Source organism: Danio rerio, chromosome 1 (genome assembly GCF_049306965.1).
Source record: "Danio rerio strain Tuebingen ecotype United States chromosome 1, GRCz12tu, whole genome shotgun sequence".
Lineage (NCBI taxonomy): Eukaryota > Metazoa > Chordata > Actinopteri > Cypriniformes > Danionidae > Danio > Danio rerio.
In genome coordinates, this window is record NC_133176.1 from 1,974,679 (window position 1) to 2,002,656 (window position 27,978).

The following is a 27,978-nucleotide window of genomic DNA, read 5'->3' on the forward strand; positions in this document are numbered from 1 at the left end:
GGCGGACCCAACAACGCTGTTACTGTGATGGCGACTAATATCGAGCAGATTTTCAGGGATTTTGTGATGAACAAGATTAAAGAAATCGAAGATGAAACCCAAGAAAACAGGTACAGTGTTCAATGCTTAGCGCGTGCGTTACTATACAGCGGATGCGTCATTAACGCGTTCATTTGTTTTTAGCCGGTTAGCAAACATTAGCAGTTATGATTAACGTTACACAAACTGTACACAGTAAATTACTGTTAACATATTAGACGCTGGAAATGGGGTATTTGCGCGTTGAACGTTAACTTACTGTTGGTCGTCGCGTGTCTGTTGCTATGCAGAAATGCTGCAGGAAGTTAGTAAGTTACACACAGTATTATATGGTAATACCATGATATTGTGACATCCACCACGCTACCGAATGAAAACAATGTTGATATAATGTTATAATTGCATTGTACTGTAGTCTATATCAAGTAATACTTCGGCAATACAATGGTCTGTGTGGTTTCTGATGTAAACATTTAAAATGACGCTTCAATTAATGTATTATGGTTAACTCATTGATAATAATATGCTCCATGTCTTTATAACAGTAATATTTTGACAGTTTGAAGTAATATATTACAGTGTTAAGTAATAATAATAGTTGTTGGATAGATAGCTGTGACAGAAATGTTCAATTTATTGATTTATTTCATCTCAGTTAAATTAATATTCTACACAAAATGATTTGACAAAACTGACGCTATGAGACATGACAACTTGTGACATGCTCTCTATATTGTTTACCATGGTACTTGTATTCGGTCTGAAATCACTTTATGACTTCAAAACTATTTAACTGACTGAACAATGTTGTACTTGGATAGTCATTGGCTGCTAATATGATTTCACTATTCAAATTACCCAAGAATAATTTCTGAAATGATGTAATAATTAAAGAGAAATCCAGAATGTGTGAATATAAAATAATCTTTAACTCAGCTGATATTTATATACTCCATAACTTTATGTATTTTGACCTTTTGAAGTAGTTGTGGGATAGTGAAGCTGTGACAGAAGTATTAAGTTTATTCAGTTCTATTGATTTACTTCATCTGAAGCTCAGTTAAAATTATATTCAGAATACAATTACTGATATGTCAAAACTGACACTATGTGAGCATTTTCTTTACCTGTATTGTATGTTGTATGTATGGAGTCCATAATTGATTTGGCATTTAATTTTAAAACAGTCTATGTGATATGCAGTGTTTAATATACATGCATTGGCCACTTTATTAAGTACACCTGTCAATCACATGGCAGCAACTCAATGAATTTAGGCATGTAGACATGATCAAGACGATCTGCTGCAGTTCAAATCGAGCATCGAAATGGGGAAGAAAGGGGATTTCAGTGATTTTGAATGTGGCAGTTTTTCAGAAACTGCTGATCTACTGGGATTTTCACGCACAACCATCTTTAGGGTTTACAGAGAATGCTCCGACAAAGAGGAAATATCCAGTGAGCGGCAGTTCTGTGGGCGCAAATGCCTTGTTGATGCCAGAGGTCAGAGGAGAATGGCCAGACTGGTTCCACCTGATAGAAAGGCAACAGTAACTCAAATAAGCAACCAAAGTCTACAGAAGAAGCTACAATTCACACAGGCTCACTAAAATTGGACAATAGAAGATTGGAGAAACGTTGCTGCTCTGATGAGTCTCCATTTCTGCTGCCATGTTCAGATGGTCGGGTCAGAATTGGCATCAACAATATGAAAGCATGGATCCATCCTGCCTTGTATCAGCGGTTCAGGCTGGTGGTGGGGGTGTAATGGTGTGGGGGAGATTTTCTTGGCACACTTTGGGTTCATTAGTACCAATTGAGCATCAACGCCACAGCCTACCTGAGTATTGTTGCTGACCATGTCCATCCCTTTATGAGCACAGTGTCTCCATCTTCTGATGGCTACTTCCAGCAGGATAAAGTGTGAATCATCTCAGACTGGTGTCTTGGACATGACAATGAGTTCACTGTACTCAAGTGGCCTCCACAGTCACCAGCTCTCAATCCAATTGAGCACCTTTGGATGTGGTGGAACGGGAGATTGGCATTATAGATGTGCAGCCGACAAATCTGCAGCAACTGTGTGATGCTATCATGTCAATATGGAGCAAAATCTCTGAGGAATATTTCCAGTAACTTGTTGAATATATGCCACGAAGGATTAAGGCAGATCTGACGGTAAAATGGGGTCCAACCCGCTACTAGTAAGGTGTACCTAATAAAGTGGCCATTTTCTGTAGCAAAAAATTGCTACAGAACAAACCACTGTTGTCCAATAACTTGCCTATTTAACCTAATTTACCTAGTTAAACCTTTAAATGTCACTTCAAGCTGAATACTAGTATCTTGCAAAATATCTAGTCAAATATTAAGTGCTGTCATCATGCAAAGAGAAAATAAATCGGTTATTAGAAATGAGTTATTAAAACTATCATGTTTTTAAAAATGTGTTAATCTTTTGTCTCTTTAACAACACTTAGAGAATATTTCGCAATATAGCTAATAATTTTGTTTGTAAACTGTAAAAAAAGCAACAAAGACAATGTAATTGGGTCAAAAATGTTTGTCACTCAGTGTTACAGATGAGCCACAGCCTGAACCTGTGACGGAGACAAAAGAAGATAAAATCAATGAAGACAAAACAAACCCACCAACAGGTCAGTCCTCAACACGTTCACCTTATTTCTGCTTTCTGTCATATATCCGCTCACTAATACTTGCTTGTCTTCACTACAGATAAAGTCACACATATTGACGTCCAAGCTGACCACGGTAAAGAGGACACCAGCACTAAACACAGGAAAAGTAAAAAGCACAAAAAACACAAGAGCAAAAAGAAGAGGAAGAAGCGTAAAGAAGGAAAAGACAGCAGCTCAGACACCGAGTCTGACAAACAGAACCAAGAAAGGTGTGTGATGCAGATTTTTTCACTCACAATAGATAAATAGTAGACCAAAAGAAACAATAGACCAAAAGAAGAATGGTTGTATCGCTGATGCCCTATTCACACGGGGCTTCAGCGTCAACGCTTCCCATTCACTTTGAATGGGTGACGTCAGGCGTTGCCGAACTGCATTGTGGATCCGTCGGCACCGCTTTAGAAGCGTTGCTCGCTGCAGAAGTTGCAACTAGCTCAACTTTTCAAGCGCCAACGGAAGCGTCAGCCAATCAGATCGCTGTATGCAAATACACCAGCTCAGACAGTGGCCTATTGCTGACTGGATTTCATTGGCTGACGCTTTTATGACGATCGCTTCAGCCCCAACTTCAGACACGCCTTCAGTCAAGCGTTGACACTGAAGCCCCTTGTGAATAGGGCGTGACAGGTCCAGATATTTAGCATGCCAAATATATGGCGGGTTTCAGCGACTCATTGGCAATTCTCTTAGATGGTGTCTTTGATAGTTCATACTGTGTGATTGTTACTCACATGAACGAGCTTCGATTTGCCTGTGATTTCAGGCATTTGTCGGCGATTTCTCAACCTGTCAGCGAGTCAAAATTGGCACTAAAATCATGCAGTCTGAACTCGGCATAAGTCGAATTTACAAAATGTAACAAACATATTTACAGAATGTTAGAAGACTGAATTCAGAGTTTATTGGATGAAATAATTTACTCATATGGCTTTCATATTAATAAAACAATTAAATACTTAATCTCACATGTTCCTCTGACTAGTTAAAACTGCATATTTCTCACATACTTTGAAACATTTGAGATAAAGTATGTCATTCATTCATTAATTTTCTTGTCGGCTTAGTCCCTTTATTAATCCAGGGTCGCCACAGTGGAATGAACCGACAACTTATTCAGCACGTTTTTATGCAGTGGATGCCCTTCCAGCCGCAACCCATCTCTAGGAAACATCTATACACACACTCATTCACTACAGACAATTTAGAACATGGGAGAACATGCAAACTCCACACAGAATTGCCAACTAAGCTGAGGCTCAAACCAGCGACCCAGCGACCTTCTTGCTGTGAGGCGACAGCGGGGGTGGGGGGGGGGGGGGGGGATTGAACACATCATGCTTTTGTCTGGTCATAATATTTGTAAAGGAGCTGTTGACATTAAATTGAACCAGATTTTGGTAAAAAAAAAAAACTTGGACACACATAACAATAAAACAAAACAAAGAAAATATGTCTGTATTAACAATGAAATGACAAAAGGAGAAAGTGCTGAACTACTAAAATTTGCTTAATACTTTATATGAAAGGCTTTAATGATTGCAGCTTAAAGACGCCTCTCTTATGGAGAATGAAGACTCATGCATTGCTTTAGTGTGAGTTTTTCACAGACTTCAGCATAGTGTTAAAATCTTGATGCTTCTGTGGTTCTCATCTATCAAATCTGACGTTTATTTTGTTTTCTCTAATGGATTCGGGTCAGGTGATTGGCTGGGCCATTCTACAGCTTGATTTTCGTTCTGAAACCATTTGAGAGTCTCCTTGGCTGTGTTTTGGATGATTGCCTTACTGAATGTCCACTCTGGTTTGATCTTCAGCCTCCTGCTAATGTAGATGTTGGACTGAAGCAGCTGATTTTTATTTACACTGAGGATTGCAGAGGCTTGCTGAAGAACTGCTGAGAGATTTCAGCTGCTGTCTGGGCTTTCACTGCCTTTCTACACCTTGCTTTCTTCATGTGTTCAACACTTTTTCCCTGCGTCTTTTCATTTCAATACACATAACTTAATTTCTAAACTAATTAGATTTATTTTCTTTGAATATTTCTGGAGGTTAGCAACACTCCAAAATTTCAAGTCAATGGCACCTTTAGAAATATGTTTCTGAGAAAAATGGTGACATGTTCTGTCCTTATTGAAAAAAATCTGAAATGCGCCTTTTGAAGTGTCTTTCTAATTGTTTACATAGTTTTTGTTCTTAATTTGCTAATTCTTCTCTTTGATTTTGTGTTTTCTGAAGCGGAAAGAAAAAGAAGCGAAAGAAGAAGAAAAAGAGCAAACATGCCGACAAAGCCAAGAGGTCAGGCTCACGATCTGAAAGCTCTTCAGCATCTGATTCTGAATCTGAATCCGAATCAAAACCTTCTAGTGAAAATACAAAGTCAGCAGGTAAGACTGAGCTCAAAGACAAATCCGCTCTTGATAAGCCTCAGGAGCTACCCGACATTATTCCCAAGATTGAGACTTCGGTCCACAAAAGCACAGAAAAAGAAAGACCCAAAGAAAAGAAAAGAAGCTCCAGCAGAGCATCCAAAAGTAAGGAGGCCTCCAAGGGAAGAAGAAGCAGATCTAGATCACCCAGACGGAGATCAGGACACAGATCCAGATCACGGTCTGTGAAAAGACAACGGCGATCGAAGTCAACGTCGCGCTCTAGAAATAACTCCAAAAAGAGTTCTCATCAGCCGAGAGAGAGAAGCAGATCGAGGTCAAAGAGACGCAAGGATAGATCCAGGTCTCGTTCTGTCAGAAGGAAACATTCGAGATCCAGGTCACGCTCCAGACGGACGAGATCCAGGTCTGTTGTGATCTTGAGAAAGAACAGAAGGTCTGCATCTAGGTCACGCTCTTCACGGTGTAGGAGTAAATCTCAAAGCAGAAGCAAATCTCCAAAATCAAGGTCTGTTTCAAAATCCAAAGATAGACCGATTGACAGTGAATCAAAGAATCATACTGTGGACAGTAATAAAAGTTCTGACACAAATAAAGATGGAGAAAATCCAACTGTGAACTCTGAGTGCAATTTGTCTGACGCTGCTCCCAGTGCTGGATTTAACACTGTTGTCTCCTCTGGTTCTTGGCGACCAATTCCCTTGCTGGCAGAACCACCCAAGTCTTCCCAAAAGTGCCTTACACCTGAGGTGCCTTTGGAAGTGGCCAGTGTGCATGAGGAACCCTCAACGCTCAAAACAGATCCAGAGTGTTCAGCCAATCCGGACAAGAAAGAACCCAACGCGAATCCAACAACCACCACAGAGACTTCAGCCAACTCATCGAAATCTCCCAATCCAAAAACCTCCTCCACATCCAAACGATCAGCTTCCAAAAAGAGAAAATCTAGGTCGAAGTCTTCGGAAAGGAAATCACACAAGTCCAGAACGAGGAGCAAACGCTCCAAATCAAAGTCGCCCAAGAAAAAGAGGTCAAGGTCTCGTTCGCAGGGCCACAGGAATAAATCTCGAACTCCAGACAGAAGCAGACGCTCCAAATCGAGAAAGCGATCACGCTCACGTTCGAGGAGGAGATCCCGGTCAGGTTCGAGATGGAGGAGAGGATTCGGAAGTCTGAGTCAGAGGGACCGATGGAAAAGGGAGCCCAGCCGATCTCCGGTGCTCATTCTCCGGAAGAAAAGATCCACATCCAGAACTCGACGCAGCACCAGCAAGACTCCTCCACGACTTACAGAACTTGGTACACAGATTTCTTTAAAGTTATTTTAAATGATTGAAATGATTAAAGGGTAAAGTTCCAGGCCTGCACAATATATCATTTCAGCATTAGGTATTGGCCAGTATAAGTTTCTGACAGTATGATAACCTTGGATAAATATATCATGGTATTTAGATTTACTGCTCTAAAATAATTTTTTTTAAATGTCTGTTGAAAAAACAAAAACCTTTTTCCCCATTGAACAAAGAATATTTTATTTTAAGAAACATTTCATATATTTTAGAGCAGTAAACATGTTAGGCAGGATAATTCAAATAAATCATTGACCAATGCTGTCTTAAAAAACACATTTTTATTTACAGCTTGAAAAGGTATCATTGGATATCTTTCTTTTTTGTGGATATAAAGTAAAGCCACTGCACTGTTCAGCTTTACAGCATGCTTGGATGTTTATAAGCGATTTGTTTTTAAGTGTGTACTGAATCGTGGGCTGACTAGTAGCTTTCAATGTGGAGGGTCATTTTTTGCTGTAGATACTGTTGTCCTTAAAAACTTGATGAAATAGTTGTCAAAATACTTGCACATCATTTAGGAATGGTATTACAGGAAGATTTTGCGTTTTTAAAACCTTGACCTTTCTTAACCGCAGTTGAAGGTGCTGTATGTAAGTTTGACACCCAGTGGTTGAACTAGGTATTGCACTCCTGGTTCAAAACCCACGCAAGCAAAGATTTTCAGATTGACGACACCAATAGCAGTGTGTCTGACTGTCAAGCCTAAAGGATGATTGAACGCTTATTTAAACCGTGTTCTAAATAAACGCAACAGCTTTTATTTCTTGCAGCTGAACAATAGAAAACTGACAAAGATCTCCTCAGGTACACCTCATGTGCTTTATTTAGTGTTAAATGCTAATAATGTGAGTTTGAATGCCATTTCACAAGATATCTATTGCCATTCTACTTATTAAAAGCAGCAGCAGATAGTTCACCTCAGATCCTGAAAATAAAATAAACTAGGGCTACAACGGTTTTTTTAATAATCGAAAAATCTTTCGATTTTTTTTTATTTTTTGATTAATCGATAAATCACATGCCTATTTCACATTTTTCACCAGTCTATTCCCCCTGCTCTTCTGTCTTGTTTTTCTTATATCCAGATAAGGATCAGTTGCTGGAAATAGCGAAGGCTAACGCTGCTGCCATGTGTGCCAAAGCTGGTGTGCCCATCCCGGACAGTCTCAGGCCCAGAGCTATTCTTCAGCTGCCATTGCCAAACGCAAACTCCGCGTCCTTGTCTTTGCCAGTAATGCCCAACATGGCCATGAATGCTGCCGTGGCGAGTATGACTGCCGCCACCATGACCGCCGCTCTGTCCAGCATCGGTGCCTTGGCCTCTTTCCCACAATTTGCCCCGTTGCCCACCATCGTCAACAAACCACCGTCTTCTGCCACACCAAACCTCGCCAGTATTGAAGAGGCCAAAAAGAAAGTCACAAAGCAGGCGAACAGCTTCAGCATTAAAGAGCTAACAGAGGTAAAACACTTTAATTGACATTCTCCCTTTGTACGTGTGATCAGAGGGGGAAAGCCCCGCCCACTAGTGCCCATCTCTCCCTCATTAGCATAAACAGCAGCCCTGAGTGAGAAGCAGCCGTCTGTTCATTAGCCATTAAAGTGTTTTAACTGCTGAAGATAATGCCCTGTTTTAAATCTGCGGATGCATACATGTTTGTAGCTCCGCCCTCTTTTATAAAGAGCACAATCTCATTTGAATTTAAAGCGGCAGTCACCAAAACACCACAATTAGGATCAAAGCATAAAAGGGTCAGTTTCGGAGAGTTATAAAACATTATTTGTGTGCTACTTTGAGCTGAGACTTCACATACACACACTCTAGGGACATCAGAGACTTATTTTGCATATTGTAAATATTGGGGACATAATAGTTCCCCTTTAAATCAGTGTTTTTGTTGCATTTACACAAATTTGACCAGTAGGTGTCGCCAGCATTTTATGTTTTGAATGCTTTGAATTGGTGAATCATTCTGCAAAGCAATTGGTTCAGTTGTTTTGATGCTCTGAAATGCATTGTTTTCCCCATCACCAGCTTGATGTGCATTTAACCAACATGTTTATTTAATTCCTCAGAGATGCAAGAAGATTGCTGAGAGTAAGGAAGAGATGGCCATCGCTAAACCACACGTGTCGGATGATGAGGAGGATGAGAAACTGTTCGGAGCTTCCCTTAAGGAGAATAAGGGCATTGCGTTCAGTCTCGGGGTAAGAGACACACCTTTTTTACATCAATATTGATGTTTCTTATACCTTTGATTTGAGGTTTTAATAATTCAATACCATATAAAATATTCCCCACATGTTTTGCCTTTAGTTTGTACAAGATTTGATTTAGTTTAATTCAAATAAAAATATTAGTTAATTGTACATTCTCTTTATTTTAACTTTTAGATGTCATAAAAATCAACATTTAACTTGCATTCTGTATATAATAAAACTGTGATGATGCCTTCATTCACTTGCTTTTTTCCACTATTTTTATGCCAAAAACAGATGTCATTGTTTATACCGAGATATTTTTTATAAACTCACTTCAACAAATCCTAAATGCACTGCCTAGTATATTGACAGCAATGATAATAAAAAAAATAAATAATAGAAAAATCATTCAAAGACATACACTATAGACAATTTAGCATACCCAATTCACCTGTACTGCATGTCTTTGGACTGTGGGCGAAATCGGAGCACCCAGTGGAAACCCTAGCCAACACCGGGAGAACTTGCAAACTCCACACAGAAATACCAACTGACCCAACCGAGGCTCAAACCAGCAACCTTCTTGCTGTGAGGCGATCATGCTACCCACAGCGCCACCGTGACGATGATTGTATAAAATAAGATAATAAAAATAAAATAAATAAATAGACAACAGTAATGGGTGATACAATCAGGAATAGTGCTGTGCTGTCTTCCAACCTTTCATTCGCTTGTACAGGTAGCATTAATTTAGTTTTTGTTTCCTTTTACATCTAAAGCATGTTCTTTTAAATTATATTTTTGTTTAAAGTCAGCGGTTACATATTTATTATCTAAATGAATAATTTAACAGCACTGTCTTTAGGAATTTTAAAGTTGAGGACCATTAAACTTGCATGTTACCCGTCAATTTACCATAACTTATTGAAATAAACTTTATTTTAAGGATTCTTTAATTGTTTTTTTAATGAAACTTTTAAATATTTTGCTATATTTGAATGAGCATTTGTAAAAATAAAAGAAACAGTGTTATTTAATAGTCTCTTGTTTAAAAAAAAGAAAAAAGCCCAGAATAGAAGAAAACTAATAATACTGGCATTTGAAAAAAGAATACATGCTATACTGACACTTAATGTTAAATCATATTAGACTGTATACCAAGTGCATTTGATTGATTCGTTCTTGAATATATTTATACTGTATATATGTATATATTTATAAATAATGGATATTAAATCGTGAAGGCAATTGCATTTTAATTACCATTGCTATCATCAAATTTCATTATTTAGTATAGGACGTTATTACTGTTTTTGAATCTGCCACTATGCTGACACACATGCTGTAGCTCCGCCCTATTTTGAATTTAAAGTGACAGTCACCAAAACACCACAATCAGGATGAAAGCCTAAAAGCTTCAGTTTCAGAGAGTTATAAAGCATTATTTGTGTGGTATTTTGAGCTCAAACTTGACAGACACACTCTTGGGACATCAGAGACTTATTTTAAATTTTGTAAAAAGGGGCATAATAGCCCCCCTTTAAAAAGTCTCATTGAACTGACTCTGATTTTAACATCGCTGTGTGCCTTTAATCCTCTTCTCCTCCAGAACACCTCAATAAAGCCAGGCGTCCGAACAGAAGCAGCCTTTGCTAAGGAGTTCCCGGTGTCGTCTGGCTCTCAGCACAGAAAGAAGGAGGGAGACGGAGCCTATGGAGAATGGGTGCCGGTGGAGAAGAAAGCAGAAAAACCATCTGCATCCAGTTCATCCGCCACTGAGGAAACCAGCAAGGACAGCGACAGCGTCTTTCCTGAAGCTCCTTCTCAAGTCAGTGTTCGGTTCCTGAAATCCATCAACTATAAGCCTGGACCCGAAATAAGCTTTTGTCTTTGTGTTGTAGCCTGTGGACATTACGCTGGCTGTCAGCGAGAGAGCCGTCGCACAGAAGAGGCTGGCAGAAAACCCCTTCGACATCAATGCCATGTGTATGCTGAACCGGGCCCAGGAGCAGGTGCGTTTATCTGGAGAAACAGGCCTTACATGCGACTATAAATCAAAGAAAGCTTCGCAGAAGAGTTGTGTGTGTTTTAAGTATATATTAAGTTTTTTGTTAGTAGTATGAGTGCTGTGGTTTAAGTACAACAAACAAATACAACAATTGAAATTAAAGTAAATAATAGGAAAAACAAGTTTAAAATTATTTTTAATAAAATTTTTAAAAAAAAACATTAAAACTATGTAAGCATAAGCTAATTCAGAATGCGAAATTTTACAGTTTTTCTCAGTCGCTTTGGTGCATTTCTCACAACACTATTTACATTTGCACAACAGGTCATGCGTTTCTCAAAACAATTAGTCATTCGTGCACATCTTAGAAGCAGTTTCCCATTCCTTTCAGCAAATTGCAAATGCTTTCGGACATGCATCAATTGCTTTCATACAACTCTCTGCTATTTATAACATTATCATTTGCTCATGTCATGTCAGTCAAAATGAACTAAACTTGTAAATGCTGAATAGTCATTCCATATAAAACTAGTAGTCTTCATTTCATTACTTGAGTCAACTAGTTGTCGAAATCTTGCAAGCTAATTTTATTTAAAAAAATGTTTAAATCTTTATTTTACTGAAAATGTCTTCTAAATTGAACAGTTTCATGAATGATTTATAGACCTGTGTATGTATGTTGGTTCAGTTCCAATATGTACTGTAATATTGTTTACAGTTGTGCACAGCTCTACCCAAAGAAAGTTTATGTTTGTTGTAAATAAGGGTGTTTATTCTTCTGCACAATGCTGTTAAAAACTTCAAATTGTAAAGAGCAAATGCAGAAAAAAATGTGAAACATACATATTCAGTGTCTTGTACTGGATACACTCACTAAATGCAGTGATGTCTAACTTTACTGTAGTTTTCAATTGGCTGTGCTAATAGTGTATATAGTGCTATCTTGAACATTTTCACAAAGTTTTACCAAAATCTGACTTTTTTGCATTGAAAAAATGTCCAGAGTAAACTGACATAGCGAAAACATGACAAAGTCATTTGGCTATCTTGTTCATAAACAATGGTGTCAGGACTTTTCATTTTGATGACACTGACTCTTGGATTGACATGAATACTTGCTGTTGAGGAATGAACTTTCCATTTTGAGCAAGAGACGCGCTTTTGCAGGTTATCAGCTTGGTTTTGCAGTTTGTACTAATTGTTTTGAGAAATGCATTAACTGTTGTGCAGAAATGCACTGGTGTTGTGAGAAACGCACCAAAGCGACTGTGAAAAACTGTAATAGTATGTAAGCAATACTAAATCTATTGCAAATGACTGAATTGCAAAATTAATTCTGAAAAAAGGCAATTTGAATTATTAATATATTAAAGGTGGCATGTAATGCATTGGTTTAATAAGTTAGATTGTTTTCTGATATCTACATAGTAGGTTTATGGTTTCGGTAAGTTTAAAAAAATCTCCAGAAACACTTTAAGAAGCTAATTTATTACTTCGCAAAATACCCAAAGAATCAGAAGGTCCATGATTGACCATATATGGTTTGTGTCGTGAATATTAATGAGCTCTTCTCTGATATGCAGCTCTTACAGACACACACACACACACAGAGAGCAAACACAGACAAATATAAACCCAATCAGAGTAACGTTAATTTGCTCACCAGATCTGTTGTGGATAAAGGCTAAATTATAATTAAACTTGACAAAAGAGAGTGGTAGAGATGTATCACGCTGTACTTTGAAGCTATAGTCAAGGAAGTTTAAAATATTAAGTTTAAAACATGTCTCGTGCTGTCTGTGCCCAGTAACGCACAGTAAAAAATGTGGGGCTCACGTTTCCAAAATAAAAGTCCCACATACATAATAAGTTAAATAAATGCTTAAAATAACTAAGGGAGGAAAATTATCTCTGCTTTATCACTAGAAGACGTTTGGCTTATCAAAGGCAGCTTGAGGCGTGCATATAAATGATTTCAGAGCTTATTTATAATCTCAGAGCTGCATATGAGTCGTGTTTTCTTCATGACGTGGCTGCTCTTGAGGTCCGGATGGATGACCTTAAGTAGGCATGAATGCAAATGAGGAGGGCATGGCCCGTGAGTCTATATATAGATGTTTTATTATTTTACTTTGCCTTCGTATACCCAGATTTTTATTATAGGGAAACTTTACCATTTACATATTTATTTATTTAGCTTACACTTTTATCCAAATTGACTTAGAAATGAGCATAAATAAACCATTTCAAATCACCAGCAATGTATAGATGCCCTGACAAGTCTATTAGTTCAGCTAGTGCTTTTTATTTGTAGTATTATTTTTATAGTATTTCATCCATACTACAATTGCATGCAGAATTCACTTCTCTCAGCCCAATTCACCATGTTTTTCCACAGATTTCCCCATAATCTGCATAGAAAAAGTCTGTATTACTCCATGTTCGAGTCTTTTTTTCCCACACATTATTTCTTATATTCGCTTGTTAACAGGTGGACGCGTGGGCTCAATCCAACACCATTCCTGGCCTCTTCACAGGTTCGACAGGTGCTCAGGTGCTCTCATCGGACGAGCTCTCCAACAGCGGCCCGCAGGCCTGGATCAAGAAGGTAAAGCCATGAGTCGACGGCACCACTCCTACAATGATGGTGGACATATACTGTGCTCGATGCTTTGTGTTTTGCATCATATATGTGTGTTTAATGCCCAACCATCATAAAGATTTCCTCATGCAAGTTGGCGTAGACCCTTATGACCTATTGTGCTTAATGTAGATTTGCATTGTTGTGACAAATGCTCACGTACAGAGGGCAAAATAGATCCTGAAATACACTAAAACTCAAAATACCCATCATCCCTTTCTATAGAAAATGTCATCTGGGGTTGCTTTGCCAACTGGTGTACCCGATCAGACTGATAGTCCAAGCTTTTAGTGTATTAAATGAAGTAATTCACCCAAAAACGGAAAATACTGCATTATTTACTTGCCCTCAAGCCAACCTCTGTGCACAGTCGGTGTAGTTTTACATTTTATCCTGGCTCTTAATAGTAGAATTTAATAGTGTTGAATAGTGGCTTTTATTTTGAAATTTCCATAATCACATAAGTTGTCGAACTAACCCATATGCTGCCAGAGCATTAAGGCATGTTTAATTAAGCAGAGTTATGTGTTTTTGGATCTGAAATATTCCTAATTATTAAGTAATCAGCCTGACATGAAGCAGAGCACTGTATTATAAGACTGAAGAGTTTATTCTGTAAAAAACAACCTCCTGGATGTACTCGCTTATTATATAGCTACTTGCCACAATACATAAAAAGTAGACACAAGCCATAATAGTTGATTAAAAGGTTAAAGAAACGCAAAGCTGACAAAAACAAAACTGGCAGATTAAAGCTGATTGAATATTCAGTAACCTGCACATTATTCAGACACTAGATGGCGCCAAACAGACAAAAACACAAAGCTGACACAATGAAAACAGCTGATGGAGTATACACTAACCTGCGCATTATTCAGACACTAGATGGCGCCAAACAGCCAAAAACACAAAGCTGACAGATCAAAAACAGCTGATGGAGTATACACTAACTTGCGCATTATTCAGACACTAGATGGCGCCAAACAGCCAAAAACACAAAGCTGACAGATCAAAAACAGCTGATGGAGTATACACTAACTTGCGCATTATTCAGACACTAGATGGAGACAAACAGCCAAAAACACAAAGCTGACAGATCGAAAACAGCTGATGGAGTATACACTAACCTGCGCATTATTCAGACACTAGATGGTAACAAACAGTCAAAAACACAAAGCTGACAGATCGAAAACAGCTGATGGAGTATACACTAACCTGCGCATTATTCAGACACTAGATGGTAACAAACAGTCAAAAACACAAAGCTGACAGAAACGAAAACAGCTGATGGAGTATACACTAACCTGCACATTATTCAGACACTAGATGGCGCCAAACAGACAAAAACACAAAGCTGACAAAATGAAAACAGCTGATGGAGTATACACTAACCTGCGCATTATTCAGACACTAGATGGCGCCAAACAGCCAAAAACACAAAGCTGACAGATCGAAAACAGCTGATGGAGTATACACTAACCTGCACATTATTCAGACACTAGATGGAGACAAACAGCCAAAAACACAAAGCTGACAGAAACGAAAACAGCTGATGGAGTATACACTAACCTGCACATTATTCAGACACTAGATGGCGCCAAACAGACAAAAACACAAAGCTGACAAAATGAAAACAGCTGATGGAGTATACACTAACCTGCGCATTATTCAGACACTAGATGGCGCCAAACAGCCAAAAACACAAAGCTGACAGATCGAAAACAGCTGATGGAGTATACACTAACCTGCACATTATTCAGACACTAGATGGAGACAAACAGCCAAAAACACAAAGCTGACAGATCGAAAACAGCTGATGGAGTATACACTAACCTGCGCATTATTCAGACACTAGATGGTAACAAACAGTCAAAAACACAAAGCTGACAGAAACGAAAACAGCTGATGGAGTATACACTAACCTGCGCATTATTCAGACACTAGATGGAGACAAACAGTCAAAAACAAAAAGCTGACAGAAATGAAATCATTTGAATGAAGCATAGACTACCCGATGCAATATTAATTCACAAGACAGCGGCAAACAGTCAAAAACTGTGGCGTGAGAGACAAGCAGACATATATAAATGTAAATATATGGATGAACGTATTCATTGACGGTCAAGGTGATTCCGTGAGTCTGTGTTGTTCAGTGGTTCATATCTGGAAATAATACCTTGGAAGGTGGCTCAGGGCCAATCAGAATCGAGTATCTCAGACAGCCAGGTGTTAATCCTAGATAACAACCTTTGAAACTAATAATGCAGGCTCATCCGGGACCTTTGTGTCATCTTGACTGTCATTAATTACATATTTGCTTGACTGTCTCTTTTTGACTATTTGGCGCCCTCTTGTGACTGAATAATACATAGGTTAGTGTATACTCTATTCAGCCATTTCATTACTCTTAGCTTTGCATTTAATAAAAGATTTAATAAACTATTATGTCTTAAAGCAATGCTTTGTGTCTAATATTTGCGCTTTTATGTAATAAGCAGGATAAAGTACATCCAGGCGGTTATTTTTCACAGAAAAAAGCCCTTCAGTCTTATACAACAGCTGCTGATAAAGTTCAAAACATCCATATGGGTTAGTTTTACGAGCAATATATGCACTTCAAAATAAAAGGCACTATCCAACACCAATAAATAGCCAGCATAAAATTTAAAACTACTCCTACTGTGTTTGTCTACAAGAAAAAACAAGTAAAATACACCAAGGTTGGCTTGAGGAAAGCCAAATTATTATGGGGTACTTTTAATTTTGGGGTGAACTATTTCTTTAAGCATTGATTTTGCAGTGACGTCAGTGTATCCGTGGAGACAATCTGGCTAAAGCAAATATGTGTTAACTGACGTCACAGCTCAGAGAAAACAAAACACAAAAAAAGAAAAGCGCTTCAGGACCTGACAAATATTTGTCTTGACCTTAAGCGAGACGCAGGTGAACGGGTGCAGCACTTGAGCATGGTCACTGCAGATGTGTGATTTGTCAAATTCTGTCGCAGCAGATGCATTGATGGAGAATTGATGGCGTCTCGCTTTTACTCCTCTAAAAAGTGTCTTATGAGAGAGGGGAGGAAGGAAGAGGATGTGAAGTAAGTCTCTCCTCTGAATGACCTGGGATCAGCCAATGAGTAGAGAAAGATGCATCAGGATCCAGAATCCCTGAGAGCTGATTGGACGAGGCACTTTTGGAAAAGGCCAAGCTTTAACTACACAAGCATATGAGTGGCAAATATCATTTTGAAATGTAATTTGCAAAATGGCAATGCATTATGTAAATATGTACAGCTGAAGTCAGAATTATTAGCTCTCCTGAATATTGTTTCCCCCAATTTTTTCATCACATTTCTAAACGTAATAGTTTTAATGACTCATTTCTAATCCTTTATTTTCTTTTTGCCATAATGACAGCACATAATATTATCTTAGATATTCTTCAAGACACTAGTATTCAGCCTAGGTTGATTAACTAGGTTGATTAGGGTAAAGTTAGGGTGATTAGGCAAGTCATTGTATAACAGTGGTTTGTTCTGTAGACAATGCATAAAAATAATGCGTAAGGGGGCTAATAATATTGACCTTAAAATGGGGTTACAAAATTAAAAGCTGCTTCTATTCTAGCTGTAATAAAACAAATAAGACTTTCTCCAGAAGAACAAAATATTGTAGGAAATACTGTGAAAAATTCCTGAATCTGTTCAACATCATTTGGGAAATATTTGACAAAGAAAATAAGAAATAATTGAATAATTTTGACTTCAACTGTGTTGCTAAATGGCAATGCAATATGTAAATATGTACATTTAATATGTATTTTTTTGTATTTAATTTGGCATTTTCTTTGATGTGCGAAGTTAGATGTTTAAATCGTCATTTTGCTTTCATTTATGCCTGTACATGTTGCAAACATCAGTTCAGTTTGGGTAATATATTTTCATCCTTATCTCAGCATATGTGGTAACATGTGGAGTTTTCATATTAAAACTGGTTGTAAATGGCAAATATAAATTATATAATTAATTTTCATTCTTATTTGATGAAGAATGCATTTTAAATACTGAAAAAATTTTGCATAATAAATTTCAAAATTAATTTTGCTGCTCATATGCTTCCATATTTATTAGCCTGTAGTTAATTACTATATTAATGTATGCTATTGTTCAAATATTTGGGGTTGTTACAGTGTCTTTTCTGCTCACCAAGGATCTTATTATTATTTATTATTTTATAGGATGTAAAATAGTTTTTGTCTTATTTAATAATATAAAAAAATAAAATCAGATTTTTTTTTTAGAATAATTTCTCTAATTTTCAGTGTTACTTGATGCTTCATAAAACATTTCATGCACATGAAAAACAGTGATTATTATCAGTGTTTCAATATTATTTTGGAAACTGATAAAAAAAAAAGATTCAGGATCCGTTGTTGAATAGAAAGCAGTTAAAATAGAAATATTGTGCGCCATTATAAATATCTGTACTGTCGCTTTTAATTGAAAATATAAATGTGACCCTGGACCACAAAACTCATAAGGGCGCTTTTTTTTTATTTTTTAGAAATTAAGATATAATTTTCTGAAAACAGAATGATAAAGGTTTTCATTGATGTGGTTTGTTAGGATGGCTGAAATGCAATTAATTATTATCATATAATTAATTATATGATATATATATATAATATATATATATTCTGAAATTTTCCTTTACCATTGAGCAAATTACATTCGTAGCCACCCACATTATAAATCAAACATTGTATTTTGATATATTTACTTAAAGACATTTACAATATGTCTTTATGGAAGATAGTCTTATTATTCTAATGATTTTGGCATTCAAATATTGATCATACAGACTCATACAGTGGGTGACACATCAAAAGCACCATTACCTCCATGTGTGGTGCCGTCCTGGCTCCTAAGTAATTAAGAACATGTGTTTAGGTGTAACAGCAGTTTGCCACTATGCTGCCGGGAGGCACAATGGAACGGGATGGGAAATATACAGTAGCTTTGTATTGCTGGATCTTCCAACAAATACACCGATTGAACTCAAGACTTTTAGTTTTGTGCTCCAGGGTTACACACACACACATACACTTATGTATATATATATATATGTTTATATATATATATATATATATATATATATATATATATATATATATATATATATATATATATAATAAACCTCAAATTTTGAACTCTAGTTTAATTATTTATTTAGTATTAATATTGCTTTTTATCTTATTGATGCTTCTGTCACTTTTTTATAGAAACGATTAATTACTAGAGTGACATTATTATAAGGTTTTTAGGGACTTGTGAAAACCTTTAACCACAGTAAAATCTTGTATTGTATTAAAACTATTACATTTTTAAAATGAAAGCTTTTTTGTGTTTCTTAATTTTCGCAGATAGACATTTAGCAGACCTTTACATTAATACCTTTTTTAATTTAGACCCTGGATAACTTTGAGCTAAATAAACACCATGGGTACTGTAGCATTAACGCAACTAAATTCAGCCGGACTGTCCAGGGCAGTGTAACAGAATTGGAAACTTTCCCTGGATATACAACAGACTCTATGAAACCTGATGTGTGCTGTGTTTAGCGCTCACGCTTTATTTAAAGAGCTAGATCTAAATTGTTCAAATGATACCGAAAGGTTAATGTGCATAAGTATTTGCACCCTTATTTTTGTGTAAAACTGGGTCTGTATTCACAATACATTTAATTTTAGCACTAGGAGTTCTCTTAAATATCAGTGACAGTTTAAAATCTGTTCACAAAGATGCTGAGACAAACTTTACTGTGGATTATAGAGATGTTTAAGCTAAGAGTGAGGACGGGGTTGAGTTTGTTTTCTATGGATTATGATGACATCGTGCCTAATTAACTATGCACACAGTGGTTGGCTGATGGGGAGGGGGAGGAGTCTCTGTCAGAGATTCGTTCATGGAAACTGATATTATGTTGATAAACAATTTATATTAAAAATAGTTTAATTAAGTGAAGTTAAAAATTCAATTAAATAAAAACTATTTAGCAAATACATTTTAAAGTCTTTTGAATATATTTAGAAATATATATTTGAAATAATATGAAAAAAAGTCAACTTTAGATTTACAGAACATATGTTTGCTTATGTTTTAGCCTGTTTATTTATTTATATTTTTTATATAAATGTTAAAATATATTCAAAAACATATTTCTTACATTATGGGAATAACTCTACGAATTAGATTTATTAAATTTGAACATTAAAATCTCATTGTGTGATTTATTTTTTTATTATTATTATTTTTAATAATTTCCTCCAGTCCAATGGTTTGCACAATATTTTTTTGTTTGTATATTTTTATAGAATTGAACAAAACTAAATAAAAAAAAAAATAAATAAAAAAAATCATCCTTAAAAAGTCTTTATTTTAGGCCACAAATATAAAAAAAACCCATCCCTCCAAAATCCGAGAGGGATTGTAAAATGTTTTTTTTCTTAGGCAGATTTTCTGGCAGCATTCATTTTAGCATAGTTTGTTCTTTTAGGGATTTAGGAGTCTCTTAACTACTAATTAGGAGCTAGTTTTAGTGCTGAAACACTCTTACAGCAGAAATATAGCAGTCCTAAATTTCCCCCTAAAACTTTTCTCCTTAAAGAAGAGAAAAAAGAGAGGGCGGGACATAGAGTAGCTCCTCCCCTTTGTTTTTCCTCACAGCTCTGCCAGTGAGTGGTTAAGCTCAAGCCCATCCAATGAATGCATGTAAAAAGGGGGCGTGGTTAGTCTGATACTAGAGAGCATTTGATTGGTCAGAAGATTTGATGAGAAACTGAAGTACGAGGAGATGAGAAAAAAATTGTTCATTTATTTAGGCGGAAGTGACAAACTTTGCATGTTTATGACAGTTTTATATTTTCTAAACCCGAATTTTGTCTCTGTTTTGGAGCACACTAGATTATAGATTTCCCGAACAGACTGAAACTAACTTCTAAACTGTTTTCTTTTCATTTCATGGGATCTTTAAGATGTTTTTTGAATTGCTAAATGTCTTCCTAAGTGTAATTTGTTGACAAAGCCATCTGCTGAATGACTAAATGTAGAAATGTAAATGTTTTGGGAATATGGGGGTTCATCTTCCTTTCTATCATGCACTAATTACAACCATCAGAACAATGTTTGCTCTTTTTGGCCTTGTAGAAGTCCTAAATTCATTGACACCCATTATTTCTTCTGATTTTCTCCAAATTACTATTATCCCTAAGATGTGTTGTGAATACAGGCCCCTGATTCCCAAAGGGTCACCCATCATCCACTAACTACAACCATCAGAACAATGTTTGCTCTTTGTGGGCATCCGGCGCCAGCGGGTGCTGTTGGGTTGGTGGGATTTGGGCAGGGATGGATGGGGGCGAGGGGTGGGGGCTCACAGTCTGACCTGTGAACTCTCACCCCTCTGTATGGACACTTGTTGCAGGGTCAGTCCTTGTAGCTGCCTTGTTGCCATGGTCACAGTCAGGCCCCTTCTATTCACGTCTGATGCTCGGCTGGTGATGGGGGCCTAGGTACGTACGTCCTCCAGCACCCTTCCTTCTATTCATGTGGATTTTTGATTTGATTTTTAGTGTGTGAACTGATGCTTTTCTGCCATGTGTGCTGCTGTTTGTTTTTGCTCTGAACCGACTCAAAGCCTTGAGATCTGTTCGGGACGGTTATTGATGCTGCTTCGCCTGTTGAAGGCTTACAGAAACACCTTAAGATGTGTTATTTAGTTACATCGTAATGCACTGCTGGTCAGATGTGTTTTTGAGTGCGTTTGTTTGTTAATGCAGATGGGAATTTGATTTTGGGGAATGTTATTGTAGTTTATGGTTATTATAGCATTTATTGTTACTGTTTTCTGTCACATGAGCGTTCAGAAAGCTTCATGATGTGATGGTTTGATGATCAACAAGCAATTCTGATTTATTATTGTAATTGTTATTATTTGTAGTCATAGTAGTAGTATCATTATTATTTTTATTAAAATACTTTTTACTATTATTATTATTATTGCTTAATTATTTATTGGAAACTGATACTTTCTGATTTATTATAATTATTATTATTAGTTGTAGTAGTAGTAATATCATTATTATTTTTATGAAAAGTCTTTTTACTATTATTATTGTTATTATTACTTATTTTGTGATGCTTTCTGATTTATTATTATTAAAATTACTATTATTATTATTTTACTTTTAAGTTTTTACTTTTATTATTTTTATTATTGTTGTTGTTGTTGTTGTGTTTCATTTTTATTTCATTATTTATCTGATAATTATTTAGTGAAAACTGATCTGATTTATTATTATTACTGTTTTATTATTAGTGATAGTAATAGTATTATTTGTATTTTCGATAAAATAGTTTTTACTACTACTATGTTATTATTATTATTATTATTATTATTATTATTATTACTTAATTATTTAGTGGAAGCTGATAGTTTCTAATTTATTTTTATTGATATTACTATTATTGCTGTTTTTATTATTATTAGTTGTAGTAGTTGTGTCATTATTATTTTATTTTATTAAGTCTTTTTACTACTACTACTACTACTACTACTACTATTATTATTATTATTATTATTATTAATAATAATATTGCTTAATTATTTAGTGGAAACTGATATGTTCTGATTTGTTATAATTAATATTACTACTATTATTGTTATTTTTTATTAATATTAGTTGTAGTAGTAGTAGTAGTAATAGATGTTATATTTTATATTATGAAATCTTTACTATTATTATTATTATTATTTTTTATTATTAGAATTATTATTGCTTAAATATTTAGTGGAAACTGATATTTTCTGATTTATTATTATTACTATTATTATTACTGTTTTTTTTATTTTTTGTTGTAGTAGTTTTATTATTTTATGTTCATTAAGTCTTTATTATTATTATTATTATTATTATTATTATTATCGCTCAATTATTTAATTGAAAATGATACTTTCTGATTTATTATTATTACTATTTCTATTATTATTATTACTTTTTATTATTTTTAGTGATGGTAGTAGTAATATTTTAATTACATCAAAAGTATTTTACGACAACTATTATTATTATTATTATTGCTAATTATTTATTGGAAACTGATAAATTCTGATTTATTAATATTACTATTTTTATTACAGATTTTTATTAATATTAGTTGTAGTAGTTGCTCAAATATTTAGTGAAAACTTATTTACTATTATTAATATTAATATTATTATTATTATTAATATTGCTTTAATCATTAATGATAGTGTTATTTTTACTTTCATTAAAAGTAGTTTTACTACTACCACTACTACTACTACTACTACTACTACTAGTAATATTATTATTATTGTTGATGTTGTTGTTATTGCTTAATAATTCAGTGGAAAATGATATTTAGCATCTTTGACAGAATACCTATATTTTAACAAAAGCCTTGAAGCATTTGATCTTTACATGTTCATGTTTGATCACTTTAATGCATCATTATTAAAACACATAATCTCAAATCATGTTTTGTGAAGGGTCATGTGACACCGTGGACTGGATTTATTATCCTGAAAATAAATAAAGAAATAAATTATATTTTGAAATAAATGTTAATATAATACAGATATTTTAAATTGTAATTATATTTAGCAATATTACAGCTTATTTTAATGCATTTGGATTAAGTAAATGGAGACTTAGTGATCTTTATCATAAAAAAAATGCTAAATGAAATCAACATTTGACCAGCAGTGCACATTTATCCATTTGTTTAGCCTTACAGATTGCTGCAGGTGAGAAATGAAGGACTCAACATTTCAATAAGTTTATTTTTTATATATTTTGATAACTTCAAGTATTAAAACTAGGCTCTTTTATCTAATATATATAAATATAAACTCAGCTCCGGCTGAAGTAAGATGACGTGGAGTCTCAGAATGAGTGAATTTCTCACTGCGTGCCGTTTCTCTCTTGGTTTTTTCCCCTGTCTTTCTCTCTGTCTGAATCTGTCTGTTATATCCAGGACCAGTTCCTGCGGGCGGCGCCGGTGTCGGGTGGAATGGGAGAGTTCCTGATGAGGAAGATGGGATGGAGATCAGGGGAGGGTTTAGGGAAGCACAGGGAAGGAACGGTGGAGCCCATCATTATTGACTTCAAGACCGACCGCAAGGGTAAGAGGATGCATAAAATCATCAGAGAAATGCAAAGGTGACAGGTCCAACCTTGTATAACCTAATGACACATTTAAAACTCACCCAAAAAACTCATAATTAATTAATTAAGACTTTACCTTCACTGTTTTAAGTTTATTATAAGTGTGCGCAAACACACAATGATTTTTTTTTTTGTGGTTTTCAGAAGTTTATGGTACATGCATACATACACTACCTGACTAAAGTCTTTTCGCCTATGCAAGTTTTAGGAACAACCAATAATACCTTGACTTCTAGTTGATGATTAGGTGTCAGAAGTGTCTTATATAAAAGGCAAAGGCCTCTAGATTCTGCTTATTTGAGCTCAATAAAATCTGATCATGTCTTGATGTTGAATGATTTCATCAGCACAGTGAGGTCTGACTCTGCTCAGACTAAAGTCTCATCACTGAACAGAAATAATGTCCAGTAGGAGTTCTTCCCCCTGCCTGTGAGTTACCATTTTATTTTTCTGGATTAATTTTCTGTCATTATTAGCTAGGCGGTGCATTTTGTTGCAGTGGAAGTCTCCTCAACCCCCATCCCATACTCAGTGGATTAAAGTTGCCTTATTTTTTTTTAAATTAGAAAAAATTGAACATAGTCTTCGAGGTTCAGTGGTCAAATTTTCTAATATTTGGTTGCCATATTTGGATCATGTCAAATCTCTGAGACCTGAGGCAATTACTGTGGAGTGAATGGTTGCCATTCTTGCATTTTGTTTGGATCTGTGCTTCCAGTTGAGTATTAGTGCTGCTGATATAGCACAAACATACAACTTTTTCTTGACATAAAACCACAAGTTTTAAGAACGTGCCACCCCCCAGCCTATTTAGTTTAATACATTTTCCATTTTTCTCTCGCTTTTTTTTAAATTTCTTTTCTATCTTTTTTTTTCTATTTATTTATTTTATTGTATTTTATTATTGCTGTTTATTTTACTTAATACACCATGCTGTCAACCTCAACGTCTGGTACAGAACTGTTTATATGCTCAATTTGAAAATTGATTTATGCACATCATGTAGTGTTTATACATGTCATATACTGTGTGTCGCACAATATGAGGGTTATAGAGTGGTTTATTAAAATTTTTTTTTTGACAATGTTGTACTGTTATATATATATATATATTTTTTTTTTTATTTATTTATTTATTTTTTTGTACTGTTATTGTCTGTTTTTACTTTGTTTGTTAACTGTCAAAAAATCTGATAAAAAATTTAAAAAAAAAGAAATAATGTCCAGTATGGAATATAAAGTCCTGCTGCAGTGGAGACAGAATGAATATTGTGTCTGACTCCATCATGAGCTTGGAGGACTGCATCCATACATCTCTGACATGACTCAAACCACTGATTAATAAAGTCATCTGGAATGAAGAAGAAAGCCTTCAGCAGGACTCCCAGAGCTCATCAAGAGTCTTTGTGTTCATCTTCAACACCTCCTCCTTCATCTTACCCCAGACATGCTCAATAATGTTCATGTCTGGTGACTGGGCTGGCCAATCCTGGAGCAGCTTGACCTTCTCTGCTTTCAGGAGCTTTGATGTGGAGGCTGAAGTATGAGCAGGAGCGCTATCCTGCTGGAGAATTGTCCCTCTCCTGTGGTTTGTAATGTAAAGGGCAGCACAGATGTCTTGATACCTCAGGCTGTTGATGTTGATCATCCACTCTGCAGATCTCTCTCACGCCCCCATACTGAATGAACCCCAAACCATGATTTCTCCTTCACCAAACTTGACTGATTTCTGTGAGAATCTTGCTGGTTCCAGTAGGTCTTCAGTGTTTGTGATGATTGGGATCAGCAGATCAGCAGATGATTCTGTTGAGAAATCCACTTTCTGACACTTTAACAAATGATCAACAAGAAGTCAAGTTATTATTTGTTGCTCTCACAACTGGGATCAACGACAAGAATATAATGCATACCTACATACATTATAACACAAGAAGACAGAAGGACATTTCAATACGTGGAAAATTAAGAAAGTAAAGTCAGGAGAGTAAAAGATGAACATTCTAAAGTTATATATACTGTATTAGGGCTGCACGATATTGAAAAGAGTCAAGATATCAGAGTCCATTGCTGAATTCCTCCCTAAAAAAACCCGTTTAAGTTGGAAATACGAAATAAAAGTGCAGCAACTTAAAGTTTAATATGTGAATTTAATAATGAGGGGCTGCCAGATGGTTTTACTCGCTCATTTGCAACGGTTTTGGGTTGCCAGGTTTGCATTGCGGGATCAGTGTTCATTAAGAAATGATTCAGTTTTCATTTGGTTTTCAGGAGAACTTTGTGATGTAAGTTAGTGCAAAAATAATAATGATGTTTTTATTCTCTCAGGGCTTGTAGCAGAAGGGGAAAAGACACAGAAATCTGGCAACATTGTGGTGATGAAGGATCTTCTAGGTGAGTGTCTGGAGGAGTTCAACATATACATGTATATAGAAGCACTGAGCATCATTCTGCTAAATGATACCGACTAACTGCTAAAGACCATCATGATAACACACATGACACTAAAGTCATGCAATGAACATTATTTATAAACATTAGTTGTAACGTACATCTCTAATAGTCATAACAGATTGCCAGAACAGCAGCCCTATTAGCCCATGAGGCATAACTGAACAACACAGGAGTCTCCATAGACAACAGAGGCCTCATGTGTATGCACAAAAGCTTTGTGTACGCCAGTTTTCACGCTTCACAATCTCGTTTGAATTTAAAGCGACGGTCACCAAAACACCACAATGTGGATCAAAGCCTAAAAGGGTCAGCTTCAGAGAGTTAGAGAACATTATTTGTGTGGTATTTTGAGCTGAAACTTCACACAAACACACTCCAGGGACATCAGAGACCCGAGATCTTGTACAAAAATAGGTCACCTTTACTGATTTTTACTGTAGCAGTGCTCAGTCCAGCTGTCTGATGTGAGTTGAAATGTAAAGTGTGTGTTTGTGTGTGTGCGTGCGTGTGTTTTCTCCACAGGGAAGCATCCGGTGTCGGCTCTGATGGAGATGTGTAATAAGAAGAAATGGCCTCAGCCGGAGTTTGTGATGGTCCACCACAGTGGTCCAGACCACCGCAAGAACTTCCTCTTTAAGGTCAGTGTTCTGGCCTGAAGTCTGCATTCAATATACAGTAGATGTCAAGGTAACACTTTAGTTTAGCTCATGATTTATGCTATTTACTGGCTCATTACCTGCCTATTATTAAGAAATGAGCTGTTCATTAGTAGTTATAAATTATAATCTTATTCTGCATCAATAATCCTACCCAATACCTAAACACAACTACTACCTTACTAACTATTAATATAGTATTCAGCTTAAAGTGACTTTTAAAGGCTTAATTAGGGTAACTAGGCAGGTTAGGGTAATTAGGCAAGTCATTGTATAACAGTGGTTTGTTCTGGAGACAATCCAAACAAATATAGCTTAAAGGGCTAATAATATTGAGCTTAAAATTGATTTAAACAATTAAAATTGCTTTTATTCTAGCCAAAATAAAGCAAATAGAACCTTCTCCAGAAGATAAAATATTAGAGGAAATACTGTGAAAATTTCCTGAATCTGTTCAACATCATTTGGGAAATATTTTAAAATTCACAAGAGGGGAAATAAATCTGACTTCAACTTTGTGTGTGTGTGTTATTTCTCCTATTTTATCTATTAATAATTTCGTATATGTGTGTGTAAATTAATAAAATGTGTGTGTGTGTGTGTCAGGTGGTGGTGAACGGCAGTGATTATCAGCCTCAGTCTGCGAGTCCTAATAAGAAGCATGCGAAGGCGATGGCGGCGACCGTGGCTCTGCAGGCCATGGGTGAAGTGGCAGGAGACGGTGTTCATTCAGGTCCTGTGTTTACAGCCGCCAGCAGCAGCAGCACATGAGGACACACACACTCTCACAAACACACGCTCATCTCTGTTGGCCACTCCAGCTTTATTTCTGCAGCATGAGCACAGGAATGATGATGTGTGACTGACTGACTGCTTCAGTGTTTAGACTGTTCTGGACTCATGTAAATGCTTCATGCATGCTTTACAGCTGTTTTAGCTTTATAATCTGTTTGGTAAAGTTCATCATGCCCTCTTTTTTCTGTTCCTGCCTGGATTTTTGTTGTTTATTTTTTGTGATGAAACAAAATAAATGAAAATGTGTCACTGGAATTAGATCAGTATGATTTAAAAAAAAAATGTTTTTTATTAATATTTTTTTAATATCTGTTTACATTTTAGTTATAAACATGTTTCGCTAGATGCATCCATTTTTTTTACGATGTCTGTATAGTTTGATGTCCATGTACATCTGTTTTAGTGTTAGTTAATTATGATGAAGTTAACCTGAATAAAAATACTTTCTTTGGCACGTCATTGGCAAAAAGATTTGATTTTGATTATTTTCAGATGTTTTGT

General features: G+C 35.8%; 1 protein-coding gene across 8 annotated transcripts; it reads left to right on the forward strand.

Moving 5' to 3' along the window:
• Positions 1 to 27,946, forward strand: sonb (SON DNA and RNA binding protein b). 8 transcript variants are annotated; one of them, XR_012405076.1, is made up of 15 exons: positions 1 to 110; positions 2,614 to 2,696; positions 2,776 to 2,947; positions 4,974 to 6,424; positions 7,563 to 7,939; positions 8,554 to 8,685; positions 10,289 to 10,507; positions 10,581 to 10,691; positions 13,179 to 13,295; positions 16,336 to 16,425; positions 20,810 to 20,897; positions 23,386 to 23,533; positions 25,901 to 25,966; positions 26,549 to 26,664; positions 27,289 to 27,946. XR_012405076.1 is itself a non-coding variant. In XM_689264.10 (13 exons), the coding sequence occupies exons 1-13, from the start codon at positions 28 to 30 to the stop codon at positions 27,451 to 27,453; spliced, it is 3,240 nt and encodes a 1,079-aa protein (XP_694356.4). In that variant the 5' UTR covers positions 1 to 27; the 3' UTR covers positions 27,454 to 27,946. The 8 variants fall into 8 exon arrangements, 4 of the variants coding, with proteins under 4 accessions (XP_694356.4, XP_068073795.1, XP_068073796.1 ...); XR_012405067.1 differs by having other exon boundaries at positions 16,388 to 16,425; XR_012405070.1 differs by lacking the exon at positions 16,336 to 16,425.
• Positions 27,947 to 27,978: the final 32 nt, after the last annotated feature.